The sequence below is a fragment of the Neoarius graeffei genome, chromosome 5 (assembly GCF_027579695.1).
Source record: "Neoarius graeffei isolate fNeoGra1 chromosome 5, fNeoGra1.pri, whole genome shotgun sequence".
Taxonomy (NCBI): domain Eukaryota; kingdom Metazoa; phylum Chordata; class Actinopteri; order Siluriformes; family Ariidae; genus Neoarius; species Neoarius graeffei.
This window is the reverse complement of record NC_083573.1, coordinates 7,217,193-7,236,935: the sequence shown is the minus strand read 5'-3', so window position 1 is coordinate 7,236,935 and position 19,743 is coordinate 7,217,193. Positions and strand designations below refer to the sequence as shown.

Here is a 19,743-nt window from a genome sequence, read left to right as displayed (position 1 = left end):
GCAGCTGGCATCCACAGTGTTGCATTACTGCCATCTACATGTTTACCTTTGATTGTGCACTGACCATGACATTCTGTCGCTAAACGAACAGCTGATCACACTGGAGGTGCTCGCTGACCACCGATATTTATTAGTTTTATCTGCGTTTCCTTTCCTTCATATATAACACAACATCTCGCTTTCCATTAAATGTATTTGGTCTTCCAGGTTTCATTCGCACGCTCACATCCTCCCTTTTTCTCTTCGGTTTCAAATTTGCATCCCACAATGCCTTGTGCGAATGGGGAAAGCCTACCAAGTGATGCAGTATCTCGAATTGGGTCATGGAGAGAGTTAGGGTTATGGCAAGGAGGGAAGGAGAAAAAATAAATAAAATTAATTTAAAAAAAAAAAAAAAAACCCACACACCTCATTTCTTACTTAGTGAAATCTAAAATGTCAGCTGTCCCAACCAAACAGCTTTAAAACCATGACACACTTGCTCAATTATTTCAGCAGGACGAGTTCAATAAAAACACACACTATGGTAAAGTATACAGAAGAATTTATTCAACAAATAATAAAAAGCTGATTTAAATACCTGGCTGCGGTTTACAGCCGTAAAACAAGGAGGTATACAAAATGAATGCAAAAGGTCATACAAACCTGCAATCGTAAAACAATTTCATAAATATTCACCTGAAAGGAAAAAAAAAAAAAAAATTTAAAAAACAGCTTCTCTGCCAAAAGCATTGTGCAAAATTCTTCATCTATCAGATGTAATCCCCCAAAGCGGTGAACTCCAGCATCACCAAGTGACTGAAAGGGCGGAAACAACGTGCACAAATAACGTGCACTCGCGTCGACTCCTCGGATTTAAACGTTATTTGAGTTGTAATGGCTTAGACACAGTGGTTTTGATGTATATTGGTTGTGTGTAGAGTGAGTACGCAGTGGGAATTCAGGGTCAGAGAGCGATGCGGATGCACGGGTGTTTGAGGCACACGGGGAGGATGCCCCGATTAATCTGATGAAACTCCACCAGCTGCAGCAGGTCAATGAACAGAGTGACACCGTCATCCATCGTGTAGTACTGCCTGCCGCCCTCCTCACACTGGACACACAAACACACGGAGTCAAATCACGGAAAACTGAATGCCAGAAGTATCCATAGCTGAGACCAAAAGAATAAACAAAACAACCCCACCCACCCCTGGTCATGCTCTCTGGGGGAAAACAGATGAGAGGACTTCATTAAGCACTTTTGAATCTCTTCCACCCCCCCACCACTTTTCTGGCCACAAGCTTCAGGATCATAAAAGTTGTACTTCCATGTTTCACCAATTTCAGATGGGAAAACTAAATTTTCAGCAAAGATAATCACAGGACTGATATTTTTAAAAGCCATTTAAAAAAAAAAAAAATTATATATATTTTAGGGGTGGGACTAGATTATTTAATCTAATTATAGGCTTTGTAATTAATTCATCTTAATCTCAATACCATATTTGCCCAAAAGCAACATTTATTTTATGTAACTAAATATGTGAAGAGTTCAAATACACAGACATGATTTTTCGATTCAAGCTCATTTAATGGCTGTAAACAAATTGCATTTCATTTTGCAATAGTAAACAAAGGTAAGGTCCCTGTCCAAAATTGAAGAGACTAAGGTTTAAGTGGCTTTAAAAAGTGTCTTGGAAAAAACAAAATTGCATCTTTATCTCTAGCCGCTTTATCCTTCTACAGGGTCGCAGGCAAGCTGGAGCCTATCCCAGCTGACTACTGGCGAAAGGCGGGGTACACCCTGGACAAGTCGCCAGGTCATCACAGGGCTGACACAGACACAGACAACCATTCACACTCACATTCACACCTACGGTCAATTTAGAGTCACCAGTTAACCTAACCTGCATGTCTTTGGACTGTGGGGGAAACCGGAGCACCCGGAGGAAACCCATGCGGACACAGGGAGAACATGCAAACTCCGCACAGAAAGGCCCTCGCCGGCCACGGGGCTCGAACCCAGGACCTTCTTGCTGTGAGGCGACAGCGCTAACCACTACACCACCGTGCCGCCCACAAAATTGCATTTCATTTCAAAATAGTAAACAAAGGTATGGTCCCTGTCCAAAATTGAAGAGACTAAAAAGTTTCAGTGCCATTTTACTAACCATTTTTAGTTGTTACCTTCTGGAGCACACACCGCAATACAGTACATCTCGTAGACCCTTGTCTTCTACCACTGATAGCGGTCTGCAGTCCAGAGCAATCCACTTGGCCAGCGTGTTTGTTAAATTTTCCGACGTTGCCCTGCTCATTTTCTTCTGGAATCCAGCCATTTCTTCGAGTTTGCACTGCTGACCAGAACTGCTACCTCGAGCTGCAGCTGTTTCAGTAATCGCGGTGACATGCTTGGCATTTAAATTGTACCGTAAAGTTGACGAGCTTCTGTGATAAGCAAACTCCTTTCTGCACAGTTTGCAATAAACTAGTTTTATCAACAGTTCCATCGGGTCGTTTTTTGAATATAAATTTACCGTCCAGCAGACCCGGCATGCTTTCAAGCTCCAGTGGTGTAACTGGAACTGTGCGCGTCAGTATATTTGTCGCACCATAACACTGTGCACTAACAATGGTTCCGGATTGTTTGGCATGCAAACTGCAATAAAATGCATTACTATTTTTAACGAATTAATTTGTTTGAAATTCATTAATCTTAATTAACGCGTTAACGGCCCACCCCTAATATTTTATACATTTTATTTTCGCCAATAATAGCTAGTTTGGTATCATTCAATATGAGGCTACTGGAAGAGAAGTCAAGCTCGTTTCCTTGTGCATGCCGTTACGCCCATTTGTTTGCGTGAATTCATTTTGGTCGAGATCCAAGCTTCAGTGGATAGAATTTCCATTTCCAGAGTCAAGGGTCTTGTACACTTGTCTGGCCCGGGCTTCAAGGGTTTTTCAAGTTTAATGCAATCTGGTCTTTAAAAGCGCATTAAATGGGTTCTTGAGTGATGTGGAAAAAATGTTTGGATGCCACGAAATCCAAGAGAGCAAAAACGACCGTGCATTATGCTCCATCGGCGGTACACGAGCCAATCGCAAGCAGGCAGATCACGCTTTGTTCTCAGTGTTTAGCTGCCCTGTGAGCCCTGTTCTGTCGCATGAGCAGCACCTTAAAATGCCGCATCGCCGTCAGGTGATAAAGGAGAGCAAGCTGGTGGGTGGGAACTGGCAAACGACTACATTGGGAGAAAAATACAAAAAACACGCAGAGAGGACTCACGGGAATGAGCAGGTAGTGTTTGATCTTCCGCTGATGACACAGTGACAAGACTAAACACTGGGTGTGCAGCTGACTGTCCCGGATCAAAAACAGCCTACACAGAGAACCAGACCTTTAGATTCCAGATGAATTAATTCCACTCGTATTATAATCCAGTGAACTGCAGTACTGTTGTGTGTATTACTGCATTAAAACCTAAAACACTTGTGCACTGAAGGGGTCAAAAGCCTCACCCATCCGCCTGACCCTGCTCCTCCAGCAGCTGCTGGGCTTCAGACCGGGAAACACCGCCATGGAACCAGGGCTGAGTCTGGTGCACAGCTACAGTGGTGGACAAAAATCATAATTCACTTGAGCCACTACATAAGTAAACATTCCAGCGTGCTGCCCCGTCTCATGATTCGGTCCTCTGGAAACCCAGATGACTACTCTGCGAGGAATGTTTTCCTGCAATGCATTAAAGCTACACAGTGTTCTGAACTTGACTGCTCACTGGATTGATCCCTCCTAGCAAATTTCGAGCAACGAGTTAACAAACTGAGCTCCAAGCCCGTAAACTGCACTCACCTGGAGGTCGTGACCCATGGCTGCTGTTCGGTAAGCTGTAGCGCAGTGCCTCTCTCTTCTGAAACACACACACGTTTACATACATTATGCTTGGAGTGTGACGGTCGAGGACAGTATCAGATAATACAGAGCTGTCCAGAGTTGCACTAAACGTTAGGCTGTACAGGACATCACAAGGTCTCGATGTGTGGCACGCTGCTCAAACACACCAAGATTTTAAAAAAAAAAAAAAAAAAAAGGGGGTGATGCAAATCAAACTCTGGCTGCCTTTTTTTTTTTTTTTTAAACAGAATATTCTAGCACTTTTCTTAACCAAACAGTGAACAGCATTGACCGGATTTCCAAAACATAAAAACCATTAACATATTGTACTCTTCTCCAAAACCTGAAAACGTACCAATGTAAGCAGAACTACAACGAGGAGCGATTTTCAGTCCTCTCACAATATTTAAGAAACATATGATCAGTTGTGTAACTATCATACACAAAACGTAGGTTTTTACATTGGGTCAAGATCAGTCATAGTCCTATTGAGCTAAACTGTATCTCACACACACCCTCCAGTTATATGCCTCCTCTTGCTCGGCGCTCTCAGCCTCTCGTGGGTTGAGGATCACTCGCCCGCCGCTCTTCCCTGAGAAATCCATGGCTACCATCGACTCCTCTCCGTCTGATCGCTGAGAACGACGGAAACAGGAGCAATTACAATCAGATTAATGGAAGAAGGTGGAAGCGCATAATTGGAGCCTAGAGAACATGGAAATAGTGGACGTGTGGGTGGATGCGTACCTTGGTGTTATTTCGTGAGGGGATCTGTAGGTTCGGATTCGCCTGTGCCAGCAGGTAATTACACTGAAGCTGCTTCCCATACTGTAACACACACAAACATAATGCACTTCTTCCCTTCTAGAAAGTTCTAGAAGCTATCACTTGCGCTTTATTAGCCCAACTACACCAGTTTGTTTGTTTTAAGTTAAAAATCACACTCCTCCTGTATAGGAAATTAGCATTGTTGTGAGAAAAGCAACACTAACAGGACCCCAAAAAAAAAAAAAAAACCACCCACACTACACATTTAAACCAGACGTCACCAGCAGGGGATGCTGAAATGCAGTTTTATTCACTTCTTCCTTTACCAATTTTGGATACATTCATTTTAAGGGGAACTGAAGGCAAATTTGTTTTTAAATCAAAATTCTATTCATCTCATTTTATTAAATATAAGAATGCATGTTTGATAGCTATTCTGTCACTGTTATAGCAAGTTATGAGTGTTTGAAACATGCTACGTAACATCAGTCCAGATGTCAAAGCAATAGCCGTAAACGAGATTTGTTGAGACCTGTGCGAGACATCGGAGGACGGAAGTCAAACAGACAGCGGAAATCAAAGTGACTGACATCTGCCAACATTTCCTGGGTCCAAAAATCACTCACTCACTCGTTCACTACTCCCTATATCAGGAATTACTACACAGAAGGAAGTCTCATCTCATCTCATTATCTCTAGCCGCTTTATCCTTCTACAGGGTCGCAGGCAAGCTGGAGCCTATCCCAGCTGACTACGGGTGAAAGGCGGGGTACACCCTGGACAAGTCACCAGGTCATCACAGGGCTGACACAGACACAGACAACCATTCACACTCACATTCACACCTACGGTCAATTTAGAGTCACCAGTTAACCTAACCTGCATGTCTTTGGACTGTGGGGGAAACCGGAGCACCCGGAGGAAACCCACGCGGACACGGGGAGAACATGCAAACTCCGCACAGAAAGGCCCTCGCCGGCCCCGGGGCTCGAACCCAGGACCTTCTTGCTGTGAGGCGACAGCGCTAACCACTACACCACCGTGCCGCCCACAGAAGGAAGTTTTAAAAAAAAAAAAAACCCCGCTTTCAGACGCTAGTCCGTCGCGCTGGTATTTAGGTCATTACTGTCACACAATTAAAATGTGCCAGATCAGTCGGCTGGTAGGTTTTCAAAATACATACATGCATTTGTGATAGAGCGTATTTCACACATTAATTTAAAAAAAAAAAAAAAAAAAAAAAAAAAGGCTATGGGGGCCTTAAGCAGCTCTTTTAGTAGTAGACGGCTACATCCACTGTGTAAAGCCTCGGTCACAACTGGCCGTTCGTGCTCCTACGGCCAGTCTATGTGCAAAAAACGGAAGAAACGCATAGAGGGCACGCATGAAACGTGCTGATTTTCGAGCCGTAGAGGTTCTTTGTCATGTCAAACAAACTATGGGCGCTTACTTTTTTTCAGGTTGCAAGACAAACTTACGGCCAACGTGCGTCTTTCTCCATGAACAAAAAAAAAAAAAAAAAAGGCAGCGATTTGGGAAATGCCAAAAATCACACGGACAAAAAAATAAATAAATAAAAAAATCGTACGTCCGGTTGTGACCTAGGCTTAAGAAGGAGAGATACTGCAGGTCATTCATACCTGCTGCTGTCAGACTGTATAACACCCACAACTTGTAATGTAGCAACAATAACCTGTTTGTCGTTATATTTGCACTACCTGTAATGTGCAATTTTTTCTGAGCCTCTCAATAAGGCAATATTTCTATACTTTTTCACGGTAGATAATGCAAATAGCCCTCTGTATTTAATCTTTCGTTTGTCTAATTTTTATTTCAGTTTCATTTTGTTATCTGTATGACATTTTCTTGCTACTGTAACATGAATTTCCCCGATGTGGGATCAATAAAGTGAATCTAATCTTAAAAAAAAAAAAAAAAAATCTGCATCTTTCAGGGTTTTTGCTAGCCTGGGCCCGCCCATCCTAAGCGTGACGCAACACGAGGGCCTGTTGCGAGCTTAGTCTGGCCAGGCAGGCTATCTAAAGCATTTCCAAGCTCCCGAAAAATCGGGAACCAATCAACTTTGAGCATCTCCAACGGCCCTGGGTAGAGGCGTGTTCAAGGCAGTGACATAGTAGAACTGTGACCGGAAACCATAGATTGTTTACAGAATCTATGCCGGAAGCGCTTCATTCACATCACGAACATGGAGCAGCGGCAAGCCTTTAACACCGCGGTAGATGCTGTATTGAAAGCATTCAACAGGAAGTTCTCATTGAAAATGGAGCAAAGAGCAGCCCTGGAGGTATTTATTGAAAGGAAGGATGTTTTCGCCTTGCTCCCGACCGGCTTCGGTAACAGTTTAATCTACCAGTTAGCCCCGTCGCGTCGCATACGTCAGAGGAAAGAGTGATGTGATTGGTTTAAGCTTCGTCACAGCCTTTTCTGGCTTCGACCAGTAGCAAACTGAGGCATTTCAGGGAGGCGGGTCAACCACGGGCTCTGGGAAACGGTTTGGCTTAATAGCTTGGCCAGACCAAATGCTCGGAGAGCTTTGAAGTCGCGTTAGCCAGGCTAGTTTTTTGCTTTGTTTTTTTTTTAAATCAAGGCTGAATACTTTCTTCTTTGCCACTGCCTTTTATTAAATCAAATTTGAGACTTAATTTGATATCTTTCAGCATGGACAGCACTACAAGATGGTGTCCCCACCATATAGTGAGAAGGGAGCGATTTCGGACACAGGGGTTGTCAAAAGACGCGCACGCCCTCTTTCAAATGCTGATGTAATCAAGCCGGAAGTTGTGTTTGTTTTGATAGCAATCAGGAAAGTTTGAAAAAATTAGGCAGTAATCGTCATTTAAACTTGTTTTTATGCAATATTTCGTTTGGAAAACAAAGTTTTCAAAATGGTGGCACCGACACTTTACGTTTTGAAGTCTTGCGACGATCAGGCAGATAAGCGACGCCTGCTGTGGACCAAACGAACTACATTAGGCTGATAAGTCTAATATTTATTTGCAGTTAGTTAGTTGCCGATACGAGTCACGATATAAGATTACTAAAACCGAAAATGTAATTGAATAACGTTAATTTGGAAATAAAGCAAGTTTAAAAACGACTTGGGTTCTCCTTTAAGTCTAAGGAGAGGAGAAATATTTAACGCATTATATTTATTCTCCTTAGTGTCAGGTAACGTATGGGGTGTGTGGGCGCGCACATACCTTAAACAACCTGAAGGCCGTAACCCAGCAGGTTTTACTCTGTTCACTGTCCGCACACAAAAGTTTCAGCTCCTGAGAGTGAAATCTGCCTCTGCTAGTCTGAAACATACAATACAAAAAACACCACACGTACAGAAAGTATGAGAACGAGCGTATTTAAAAGTCCCGGTAACTTAGTCAGAACAAGCGTCAGAGCTGCTGTTTGAGGAAATTTAACTCGACAGCTTCTGACCAATCAGAACTGAGAATTTGACCATGTGAAAGTGGTCAGTGTTGTTACCTTCATGCAGAAAGTGTCCCCTTTGGGCGAGTTGTAGAGTTTCCGACTGTTGCTGACTGTATACACGCTGACGTCTTCGAGATCAGCTACACACTGAAGGTGTCGAGGTTCCTACACACAATCAACACACCATTTATCTTTATGCAATAGACTACCTATTTTATTAGATTTAAAAGAAAAAAAAATAATAATTCCCTTCACCACATTATGCATGGTGGTGGTAGCATTATGCTCCGAGGCCATTTCACTGCCTGTGGATAGAATAATGAAAATTGGACACAACTGGGTGTTCCAACAGGGCAATGACTCAAACACACCTCAAAGCTGGTTGTGGAACAGATATCTACACACCATTATATGAACACTCGTGTTTTACTGGGAAAACGCGCCACTTGTTTTTCATACAAACTGTGTGAGGAAATTGAATCATTTTATAAATTCAGGTACTTCATTTGTAAATGTGTCCATATAATAACCACATGCTGGCTTGAACATCTCATATCATCTCTAGCTGCTTTATCCTGTTCTACAGGGTCGCAGGCAAGCTGGAGCCTATCCCAGCTGACTACGGGCGAAAGGCAGGGTACACCCTGGACAAGTAGCCAGGTCATCACAGGGCTGACAGACACAGACAACCATTCACACTCACATTCGCACCTACGGTCAATTTAGAGTCACCAGTTAACCTAACCTGCATGTCTTTGGACTGTGGGGGAAACTGGAGCACCCAGAGGAAACCCACAAGGACACGGGAAGAACATGCAAACTCCGCACAGAAAGGCCCTCACCGGCCACAGGGCTCGAACCCGGACCTTTTTGCTGTGAGGCAACAGCGCTAACCACTACACCACCGTGCTGCCCTTGGCTTGAACATATTAAGTTGATGCTGACAAACTCGTTTTCCATAAGAAGTACAGCATGGATCTGAGGAACATATTTAACAATTATTCCATGAAATCAAGTCGTACTTGAGCTGATCGCCAATGAGGCGCATAGCACAGAGTCGGCAAAAAGCTACGTACAACGAGATTGAGTGGAATAACTTTTATTCCATCCACATACAACCCCGATTCCTAAAACGTCGGGACAAAAGTACAAATTGTAAGTAAAAACGGAACGCAATAATTTACAAATCTCAAAAACTGATATTGTATTCACAATAGAACATAGACAACATATCAAATGTCGAAAATGAGACATTTTGAAATTTCATGCCAAATATTGGCTCATTTGAAATTTCATGACAGCAACACATCTCAAAAAAGTTGGGACAGGGGCAATAAGAGGCTGGAAAAGTTAAAAGGTACAAAAAAGGAACAGCTGGAGGACCAAATTGCAACTCATTAGGTCAATTGGCAATAGGTCATTAACATGACTGGGTATAAAAAGAGCATCTTGGAGTGGCAGCGGCTCTCAGAAGTAAAGATGGGAAGAGGATCACCAATCCCCCTAATTCTGCGCCGACAAATAGTGGAGCAATATCAGAAAGGAGTTCGACAGTGTAAAATTGCAAAGAGTTTGAACATATCTACAGTGCATAATATCAAAAGATTCAGAGAATCTGGAAGAATCCCTGCGCGTAAGGGTCAAGGCCGGAAAACCATACTGGGTGCCCGTGATCTTCAGGCCCTTAGACGGCACTGCATCACATACAGGCATGCTTCTGTATTGGAAATCACAAAATGGGCTCAGGAATATTTCCATGTCAATGCCGTGTCATTCGGACTAAAGAGGAGAAGGACGACCCGAGTTGTTATCAGCGCTCAGTTCAGAAGCCTGCATCTCTGATGGTATGGGGTTGCATTAGTGCGTGTGGCATGGGCAGCTTACACATCTGGAAAGACACCATCAATGCTGAAAGGTATATCCAGGTTCTAGAGCAACATATGCTCCCGTCCAGACGCCGTCTCTTTCAGGGAAGACCTTGCATTTTCCAACATGACCATGCCAAACCACATACTGCATCAATTACAGCATCATGGCTGCATAGAAGAAGGGTCCGGGTACTGAACTGGCCAGCCTGCAGTCCAGATCTTTCACCCATAGAAAACATTTGGCGCATCGTAAAACGGAAGATACGACAAAAAAAGACCTAAGACAGTTGAGCAACTAGAATCCTACATTAGACAAGAATGGGTTAACATTCCTATCCCTAAACTTGAGCAACGCGTCTCCTCAGTCCCCAGAAAAGGGGATGTCTCACAGTGGTAAACATGGCCTTGTCCCAACTTTGAGTTGGGTTGTCTCATCTCATCTCATTATCTCTAGCCGCTTTATCCTTCTACAGGGTCGCAGGCAAGCTGGAGCCTATCCCAGCTGACTACGGGCGAAAGGCGGGGTACACCCTGGACAAGTCGCCAGGTCATCACAGGGCTGACACATAGACACAGACAACCATTCACACTCACATTCACACCTACGGTCAATTTAGAGTCACCAGTTAACCTAACCTGCATGTCTTTGGACTGTGGGGGAAACCGGAGCACCCGGAGGAAACCCACGCGGACACGGGGAGAACATGCAAACTCCACACAGAAAGGCCCTCGCCGGCCCTGGGGCTCGAACCCAGGACCTTCTTGCTGTGAGGCGACAGCGCTAACCACTACACCACCGTGCCGCCTGAGTTGGGTTGTCATGAAATTTAAAAAAAAAACAAAAAAACTAATTTTTCTCTTTAAAATGATACATTTTCTCAGTTTAAACATTTGATATGTCATCTATGTTCTATTCTGAATAAAATATGGAATTTTGAAACTTCCACATCATTGCATTCCGTTTTTATTTACAATTTGTACTTGTCCCAACTTTTGGAATCGGGGTTGTCCACTGGATTGAGAGAGCTTTTTTTTGCAAATAAAAACTACAAAACATTCGACAAAATCATTTCCGCTTAGAATGTAACCAAACCGGCAAAATGACAGGAGCAATGTGAAAAATGCGGCAGTTCTTGAAAAGTTAAACTATACGGGTGTTCTTACCAGCAAATGCTTGTCCATATTTTGTTGCTTTTTTTGTATTTTTAGGGTTTTGTTTTCGAGTAGAGTTTTCTTCATTTCATCCTCGGTTGACTCAGCAACACGCACCGCTATTTTGTTCTCTACTCACAGAGTGAGCCAATATCCTAGTAGTAGAGTAGCCAATCAGAGCATGCACAATTGCTCATATCCAGTGAAGGTGGACAGGTTAATTAAATAATATTGCCTGGTGTTGAGTGGTATATCAGATATATTCCATTCAGCTAGCATGATATCGAATGAGTCGAAAACAAGTAGCTGAATGGAACATCTGATATACAATGAAAAAAAGCCAGCCAATAATATTATACATACACACTTCATATCAGCAAAGGCCAACGCTAGGTTACCCGTGATTTGGTGCTGTTAGCGTGGCAGTCCAGTTACCTTCTAGCCGGTGTAGTGTTAGCACAGGCCAGCGCTTAGTGCAGTCAAGCCGAATATTTTCCCGTGTAGTTTACCTAATTACTCTTAAACTCAACATCGACAACTACACACAATGGAACAACTTGGCAGCCAAAATTCTCTCAAAATCTTCTGCTTTTAACCAAGCAAACCTCGCAGCCATGTTTCTTTACAAATTGTCACAGTCGCTCGCGAGCCTGAAAAGTTTTACATCTCCAATGTGTCTCTTCCAGTTTTTCCGATGTCCGTTGATACGTTTTTCTCTTGTGAGCGTGTGTGAAGAATATCTAAATCAAGTTTTGGTCGCCTTTCAGGTGTTCGGCGCATCTTCAGTTTATTTATAGCATAGTTAATCCTTGCAGTGGTGCTAGATTAGCCTTGTCTTCACTCTTTCCTGGCCAACAAAGAAATGATTGTGTGCATGCGCAGCAGAAAAGTTGACATTGGATCTTCGCACGAGCTCTGACATGTGACGCCGTGTTGACTCAACAACGTGCAATATTATAACAATATTGCATGCTCATTCTCCATTGGGGAGCGTGGCGTAATACACAGAGGATAAGCGATATGATGATAAATGTTGCATGCTGTCAATAAACCCACTAGAAGGGAATAGAATACACGTTATTTATCAGCTGGGAGGTCTGTATCATGAAATACCATGACCGAGGTCATGGTATTTCACGATACGACTGAGCGAGGCCCTCTGGGCCGAGGTCAGTATTCAAGGCAGGTCATGGTATTTCACCATACAGACCGACCTTCAGCTGGTAAATATATTTATTTTTTTCTTGACCAAATTCTGACAGAAAACGAGAGCGCCCGAAAGGGAAAACAGAGGCAAGCCACGCCGCCATTTTGAATCCTCATTCACGGCTGTAATGCAAATTGCTTCCTCCTCGGTATACAAGTGCACTTCCATGGCAGGAAAAAAAAAAAAAAAAACTACATTTTGCCACCTATGTAGTCCCCTATTTATACAAATAGGAGTCATTCAGGATTCAGCCATGTTTTTGGTCAGCATTAGCAAATTACAGTTTTTAGCTTTCTCCTGAAATGTTTTCTTTTATTTCTTCTTCCTCAGGGTAGTAAAACTCGCTTTCGCTGTGAACACTGGCGTTATCGCTATCCATGATGTAAAATTAATGCTATTCTCCTGAGAAATGCTGGCAAAAATTTATAATATTTTTGATACTTATAAATCTTATTTTAAAAAAAATAAAAAAAATTAAAATGTTGACAAAAAAAAAAAAATCTACCATGTTTGTTGTTGTGAACGAGTGAGTCGGCAGAGGTCCATAACCAGGGTCCATACTGTAGGATACGGACCCGCTCGCCAGCCAATCAGAGCACAGGATTTGGACAACGAAAAAAATAAAGTTTTTATTCCATGGAAAAAGTGACCCATACGTCTAATTCCTGATATTTCACTCTGATGACCTCACTCCCTGCATTTTCCCGCTGACGAGACACACGTTATCAAAATTCTTTTGATGAACTTGTGTTTTTTTTTTGTGGAAGTGTCCATATAATATCAAGAACATTACACGGTGGCATGAAGATATGAAGTTTATCTTCTGGTGTTGAAAATATTTTGACTTGACTCACTCGTGAATATTTTCACCACATGAAGATAAACTTCACACAACTGTCCAACAGTGTTCAGACCTTCGATGAGCCCTTGGTGGAGCAGTAAAGTCCAGATCTCCGCAAAACGAAGTACAGTTTCTTCCACGACTTCTTCCCTGCCTCACGTACATGCAGGTAGCCTTGAATCTCTGGACATGAGCCACACTTCAGCATGCTCTACAAAAACAAGGAGGAGGGGAGGAGATCACAAACAGAGCACTTTTTAGAAACGGAACAGGGCTTCAGCGGGAGATTTAAGACACTTGCAGTTCGTGCGCGTTTCCAGATACCTGGACAAGCTGTGAGGGCGTCATTCCCGTTTTGACGTCGGTGCAGTCAGAAATCATGTTCTCTGGGAAATATTGCTAAAATAAAGTCAAATAAAATAATTAGCATTCGTTGAAACTTGACTGACAGAGTTGCCTGCATGATGTGCCTTTAAGAAACATGCAAAGTTAATAAGATTATAAGAACGATGTAAAATAAGCGCTGGTTCGTACCGCTGGCTTTTTGAAGAACTCGTACTTGGCGTAGTTTTTACGGAACAGCAGCTTTGTGTCTCCATCTTGTGGCCAGGAGGATTGCACCCGAGACACCACTTCATGGTCCTCGAGGCAGCGCTCTTTAAAATGACAAACGTCACCATTTAGGATCGCCTCCCTTCAGATCACGCTGTACCTATAAATGTTCATCACTTGTACACGTGGAGGAACAGGAGGGCATCTGTTCCAGTGCCTTACACAATCATTTCTTACCAAGCCCTAGTGAAGGGTGCTGCTCGAGGAGAGCCCAGTTCTCTTCATCCAGACAGTGAGTCGACTCGACTAAAATGTGACACACCTCTCGCGCTGTTGCGGCTGACGACACTGCTACGGAGCGACTGTGCGTGCCCTCTCCGAACACCCTTACCACCTACACACAAATCAATAAACACATTCTTTAACAACACTTGACATGGCTCATGAGTCATAAAAATGACACACAAAAAAAACAAACACCTTACTTCCTTGTAAGATGGACGAGTGACAAAGGCACAAAAGGAAGGAAGGAATTAGGGAGAGACTTGTCTCGTCAGTCTTTCAGTGCAGGGATTATTTCAATACCAGCAAGAAAAGAAACTTAAGTTGTTTGTGTGTTCAGTGAACTAGTCGCAGAGCCTAGAGTTTGGTGTCGCAATTACTCAATGCATAGTGGCTTCAAAATCCATTTTATAGGTTCTACAGTCGGATAGTAACAACACCGTTGCAGTCTAAAGTCTGAATTGGTTCGTTTTCCATTACATCCGCTCCGAGGATAATAAAAATACACTACTGTTCAAAAGTTTGGGGTCACTTTGAAATGTCCTTATTTTTGAAAGAAAAGCACTGTTCTTTTCAATGAAGATCACTTTAAACTAATCAGAAATCCACTCTATACATTGCTAATGTGGTAAATGACTATTCTAGCTGCAAATGTCTGGTTTTTGGTGCAATATCTCCATAGGTGTATAGAGGCCCATTTCCAGCAACTATCACTCCAGTGTTCTAATGGTACAATGTGTTTGCTCATTGCCTCAGAAGGCTAATGGATGATTAGAAAACCCTTGTACAATCATGTTAGCACAGCTGAAAACAGTTGAGCTCTTTAGAGAAGCTATAAAACTGACCTACCTTTGAGCAGATTGAGTTTCTGGAGCATCACATTTGTGGGGTCGATTAAATGCTCAAAATGGCCAGAAAAATGTCTTGACTATATTTTCTATTCATTTTACAACTTATGGTGGTCAATAAAGGTGTGACTTTTCATGGAAAACACAAAATTGTCTGGGTGACCCCAAACTTTTGAACGGTAGTGTACTTCGGGGTGTGCTGTTCTCGGAAAATAATCAGCTTTGGGGCGTGCAAACAGGTACAGCATCTGTGAAGGGAAAAGTCTGCACTTTCAAAACATTCAGACGCATTAATGGTGAACAAAGTACAGGATAGTTTAAGAAAAAAAAAAAAAAAAAGTCTTGCACAACATTATATACACACACACACACACACGATATAAAGGGGGAGGAGAGCAAGAGAAACAGAAAGCCTGAACTCCTCAACCACAAACCTGATGAACCAGTACCACTGAAAAGTCAAACACACCGCCAACAGGTTCATCAGGGACCCAACCCCCCCCCCCCATGTCTCGACTCCAGCTCACCGTCTGTGCCATCATTTCCTCTAAAGGGTTTGTAACGCATCAGCACGTCGATATTTAATCCCCAACCGCAACAAATCAAAACACTGATTAGCTGCCAAAATGACTTCATTTATCATCCGGGGGGAGCCGGTTCACGACAAAACAAGTACTCCTCCTTTCAAACTGGTCTTGACTTCTAACAAGAGATGTATGACTCTTAAGCATCGACATCACTTACATCAAACTAAAAAAAAAAAAAGCTTGTTTCCACTCAAAACAAAATGTTAGCGAGCCTACATTACTAGTAGCATCCAGCTACAGGTCATGTCTGGGTTTACCATATCGACACTACAGATTTTTATTACTACGTTAACTGGCTCTCAAGCTATTAGTTTTACTCATCACACTACATCTTATTTTATGACCTGGAATCGATAGAAATGACAAAAAAAAAAAAAAAAGTTACTGAGAATCGAGACACGGTTCGTCCTGACAGTTACTCATCTCGGACACAAGACTCCTTCTTGAAGTGTGCTATGGAAAACTGAAGCACATCACTGGCTAGTTTTTTGTTTTTATTCTTACATGAAATGGTCAACTACACAAGTCCCTGTGATCTTTACAGTTAAGAGACACTATAAGCGAGCGTAGGCAAAACGCAAACAAACAGAACATTGCCTTGTCCAACCCCACCACCTCTTTCTGGGAGTACTGCCAAGAAACACCAACCGGTGATTAACTTTCGTGCAGGAACAATTGATTTAAGGATTGTTTATTCTTCCGAGCACAAGCTCAACAGTAAAGGGTCAAGGACTGAGACGCTTTCATCCACTATGAACTGTCAACACCCGTTGGCCAAACCTACCACTTTAGATATACCCTTCCCACTAATGCAAGAATATTCAATTATTAACTCCAAATGGAATCCAAAGTCAACTCTAATTTATTAAAATCATCTTAATGGCTCGCAAGTCCAGGTTCACACCTTCTGATTCTTTTTAAAATCAGTCCAAACAAACATGGTAATAGCATTACAGAGCTAGGAGAATTAACCCAACACTTACGTGCGTGTCTTCGTCAGTGGACGTGGCACTTCCCACCAGCGAGCCGACCCGTACAGGAGAATGGGAGGGACTACACAGTTCAGGGAAGGGATTGGGTATGGACGGCATCGATGAAGGTCTGAACGCTCCTTTCGAGCTGTAAAACAAAAACAGCACGTTTACTGTTAACTGTATTTGTAACATAGCTGCTGAATGATTGCTTCTGATTGGGTGGGAAGGTGCTTATGATGATCCCTACTGGGAAACGTATTAGGAAAGAATGAAATAAGTTGTACTTTCAGTCAGTAATAACCTGGAGCTGTTCTGGATGGCCAGCGGTTGTGATTGTGGTGCGGGTGGACCTTCGGAGAGGCACGCACTCTTCATTGGATTCGACGACTCCTCTTTGCACAGCGTCAGTAAACACCTCCGTCCAAGAAGGATCCACCTGCATCACACTAGAAAACACAGACCCGATTGAGAAGAAAAAAAAAAAAGGGTTGCTTGCCCTCCAAAAACGCACCCACCCACACACTTCATGAAACTTTGTGCTGTAACATTTCATCTTTGCTGTAAAGTTCAGCGAAAGTTCCAAATATAGCCCTGATACCTGGGGGGGGGGGGAAACGACGACACCTCACAGCCAGACCAGACTTCCTGGCACGCTGACAGATTTAAAAAGACAAATCTCAAAGTTAATGAGTTCACGTCACAGATAATGGAGTCAGCCCCAGGGTTTGTGCGTGACACAGCGGAGCTGGGTTTTTTGGGGCCGCGTGTGAAGGTTGTTTGCTGTACACGCGTTGGAGACGAAGGTTTGTGAAGAAGCAAAAACAGGATGATGTAATACTCTCAGTCCGGTAATGATACTGACACGCCTGCAAAGACAATAGAAAGAGAGAGAGGTGGAACTGGTGATGCCACTTGTGTGTTCAGTAATAGCTGTATTTACTCCTCAATTCGACAGTCTGATTGGTCAGGTGTTGATTCATTCTCGAGAAGAATTTTCCCCTCTTCATTTCAAGGTGGTGCTGTGGAGACAGCTGCAATTATGGAAACGAAAACAGGAAGTAGCTTGTTTCCCCAAGGCATTCCACAACATCAACTATAAATGGGTACATATCTTTATTTTAAAAAATTTTTAATTATTTAAAATATGTAACTACTGGGAGGGCGGCATAGTGGTGTAGTGGTTCGCACTGTCACCTCACAGCAAGAAGGTCCTGGGTTCGAGCCCAGCAAGGGCCTTTCTGTGTGGAGTTTGCACATTCTCCCCGTGGGTTTCCTCCGGGTGCTCCGGTCCCCCCCCCCCCCGTCATGCAGGTTAGGCAAACTGGTGACTCTAAATTGACCGTAGGTGTGAATGCGAATGGTTGTCTCTGTGTCGGCCCTGCGACGACTTGTCCAGGGTGTATCCCGCCTCTCACCCATAGTCAGCTGGGATAGGCTCCAGCTTGCCTGTGACCCTGTAGAACAGGATAAAGCGGCTAGAGATGATGGATGGAACTATTGGCAGCTTGTCAAAGGGATTTGGAGGTACTTGTACATACTACTGCCCTAGTAATAATTTAAGTAGTCTTTAAAAGGTAGACTGCCTTTCAGATTTTTCAAGTGGAAGCCACCCCCCGAAATCCACTTATTTTTGTTTAGTGAACCGAAAGCTACTTAATTTGAATCACAGACTTCCAAATTTTATTAGTTTTCTTTAAAAAACAATTAATCAATTTATCTCCACGTGGCCCTAAATTCGCCGCCATTTTTTCCTGCTTCACCATGACCCGATACAAGATACTCCATCATGCATCACATGGTGGGCTTTCCCCGTTTGCACAGGATGTTGTGGGATACAAATTTAAATCAGGAGAGAAATATGGAGGACGCGAGCGTGCGAACGAAACACGAAAGACCGACTACAGTAACGGAAAGCGACAAGAGACATTACGTTGCGAAGGAAAGGAAACAAGACCAAACTAATAAATATCGGCGGTCAGCGAGCACCTCGGTGCAATCAGCAACAGAATTATGTAACCGTCAGTGCACGGTCAAAGGTAAGCCTGCACATGCGCCCATGGACTTCTTGAGTCTGCTTGACTGCGCGAAGCAAGCGATTTCAGGCACATTGTTTTAATCCCCTCAAATTAAATAACTCCCCAGCCACAGAATGGCTGGATATTTTGTGAGATATTACAGAAATAAAAACATACGTCACAATGACCACATTCCAGAGGGAACTAAATTTCACCGATTTTATAAAATCAAAAGGCTGTCTCACTTTTAATAAATAAAATACTGTTGCCATAATAAAGACACTTTAAAACCTTATGGAAATGCATTTTAATTCGGAGGTTTACATACACCTTGGTTGAAGACTTTGTGCATGACAAGTCCCCCCTGAACAATTAATTACAGACAAATTATTTCACTTAAATTTGTATTGCAATTCCAGTTGGTCAAACACTTCATACACACTCCGTTAACTGGGCCTTTAAACCCATCCAAATGCCTGGAGGTACCACACACACACAGCACACAAATATGAACACGGGACCAACCAGCCATCATTCCACTCAGGAAGGAGACACGTGGACATACTTTGGTGTGAAAAGTGCAACTCGATCCCAAAATAACAGCAGCAAAAGGACCTTGTGATCAAGATGATCAAGGAAACAAGTATGTACATCCACTGCAAGACAAGTCCTCAATCAAAATAACCTGAAAGGCTGCTCAAGAAGGAAGAACCCGCTGCTCCAAAAACACCACAAAAAACAAGTGCCAACAAGGACAGTCCCCCCCCAAAAAAAAAGGCTCATTTAGTCTATGAAACGAAACTGGAATGGTTTAGCTTTCATGACAATCATTACTTTTGGACGGAAAAGGGTGAGACTTGCAATCTGCACAACAACATCCCAACTGTGAAGCATGGGGGTAGCAGCATCATGCTGTGAGAGTGCTGCAGGAGGCACTGCTGCACTCCACAAAGTAGATGGCATCATCAGGAAGGAAAATTACATCAATATATTGAAGCAACATGTCAAAACACCAACCAAGAAACTAACACTTGGTTGCAAACGGGTCTTCCAACTAGACAGACAATGGCCCGAAGCATACTTCCAAAGTTGTGGCAAAGTCAAAACTCAGCCCGACAAACTTTTTGGGCGCGTGTGAGCAAGGAGGCCTCCAAACCGGACTCAGTTCTGTCTGGAAGAAGGCACCAAAATGATGAGCTGTCTCAGAGCATTCTATAAAGTGTAATGTGCATTACATATCCCCTGCAGAGCCACTACGTTTCCATGTCGTGATTCAGAAGCCATCTGGGACAGGGGTGATGAAAGCTTCAATACAAACCGCA

At 43.1% G+C, this 19,743-nt stretch overlaps 1 protein-coding gene across 1 annotated transcript; it reads right to left on the bottom strand.

The window, feature by feature from the left end:
- Positions 1-570: 570 nt before the first annotated feature.
- On the bottom strand, positions 571-16,848 carry grb7 (growth factor receptor bound protein 7). The gene is given in 15 exon segments (XM_060921102.1): positions 571-1,093; positions 3,272-3,365; positions 3,505-3,592; positions 3,839-3,896; positions 4,396-4,515; positions 4,628-4,708; positions 7,870-7,968; positions 8,150-8,260; positions 13,237-13,374; positions 13,488-13,562; positions 13,698-13,819; positions 13,953-14,109; positions 16,416-16,551; positions 16,708-16,800; positions 16,802-16,848. Coding segments are annotated over 15 exon segments (1,566 nt in total). The 3' UTR covers positions 571-946.
- Positions 16,849-19,743: the final 2,895 nt, after the last annotated feature.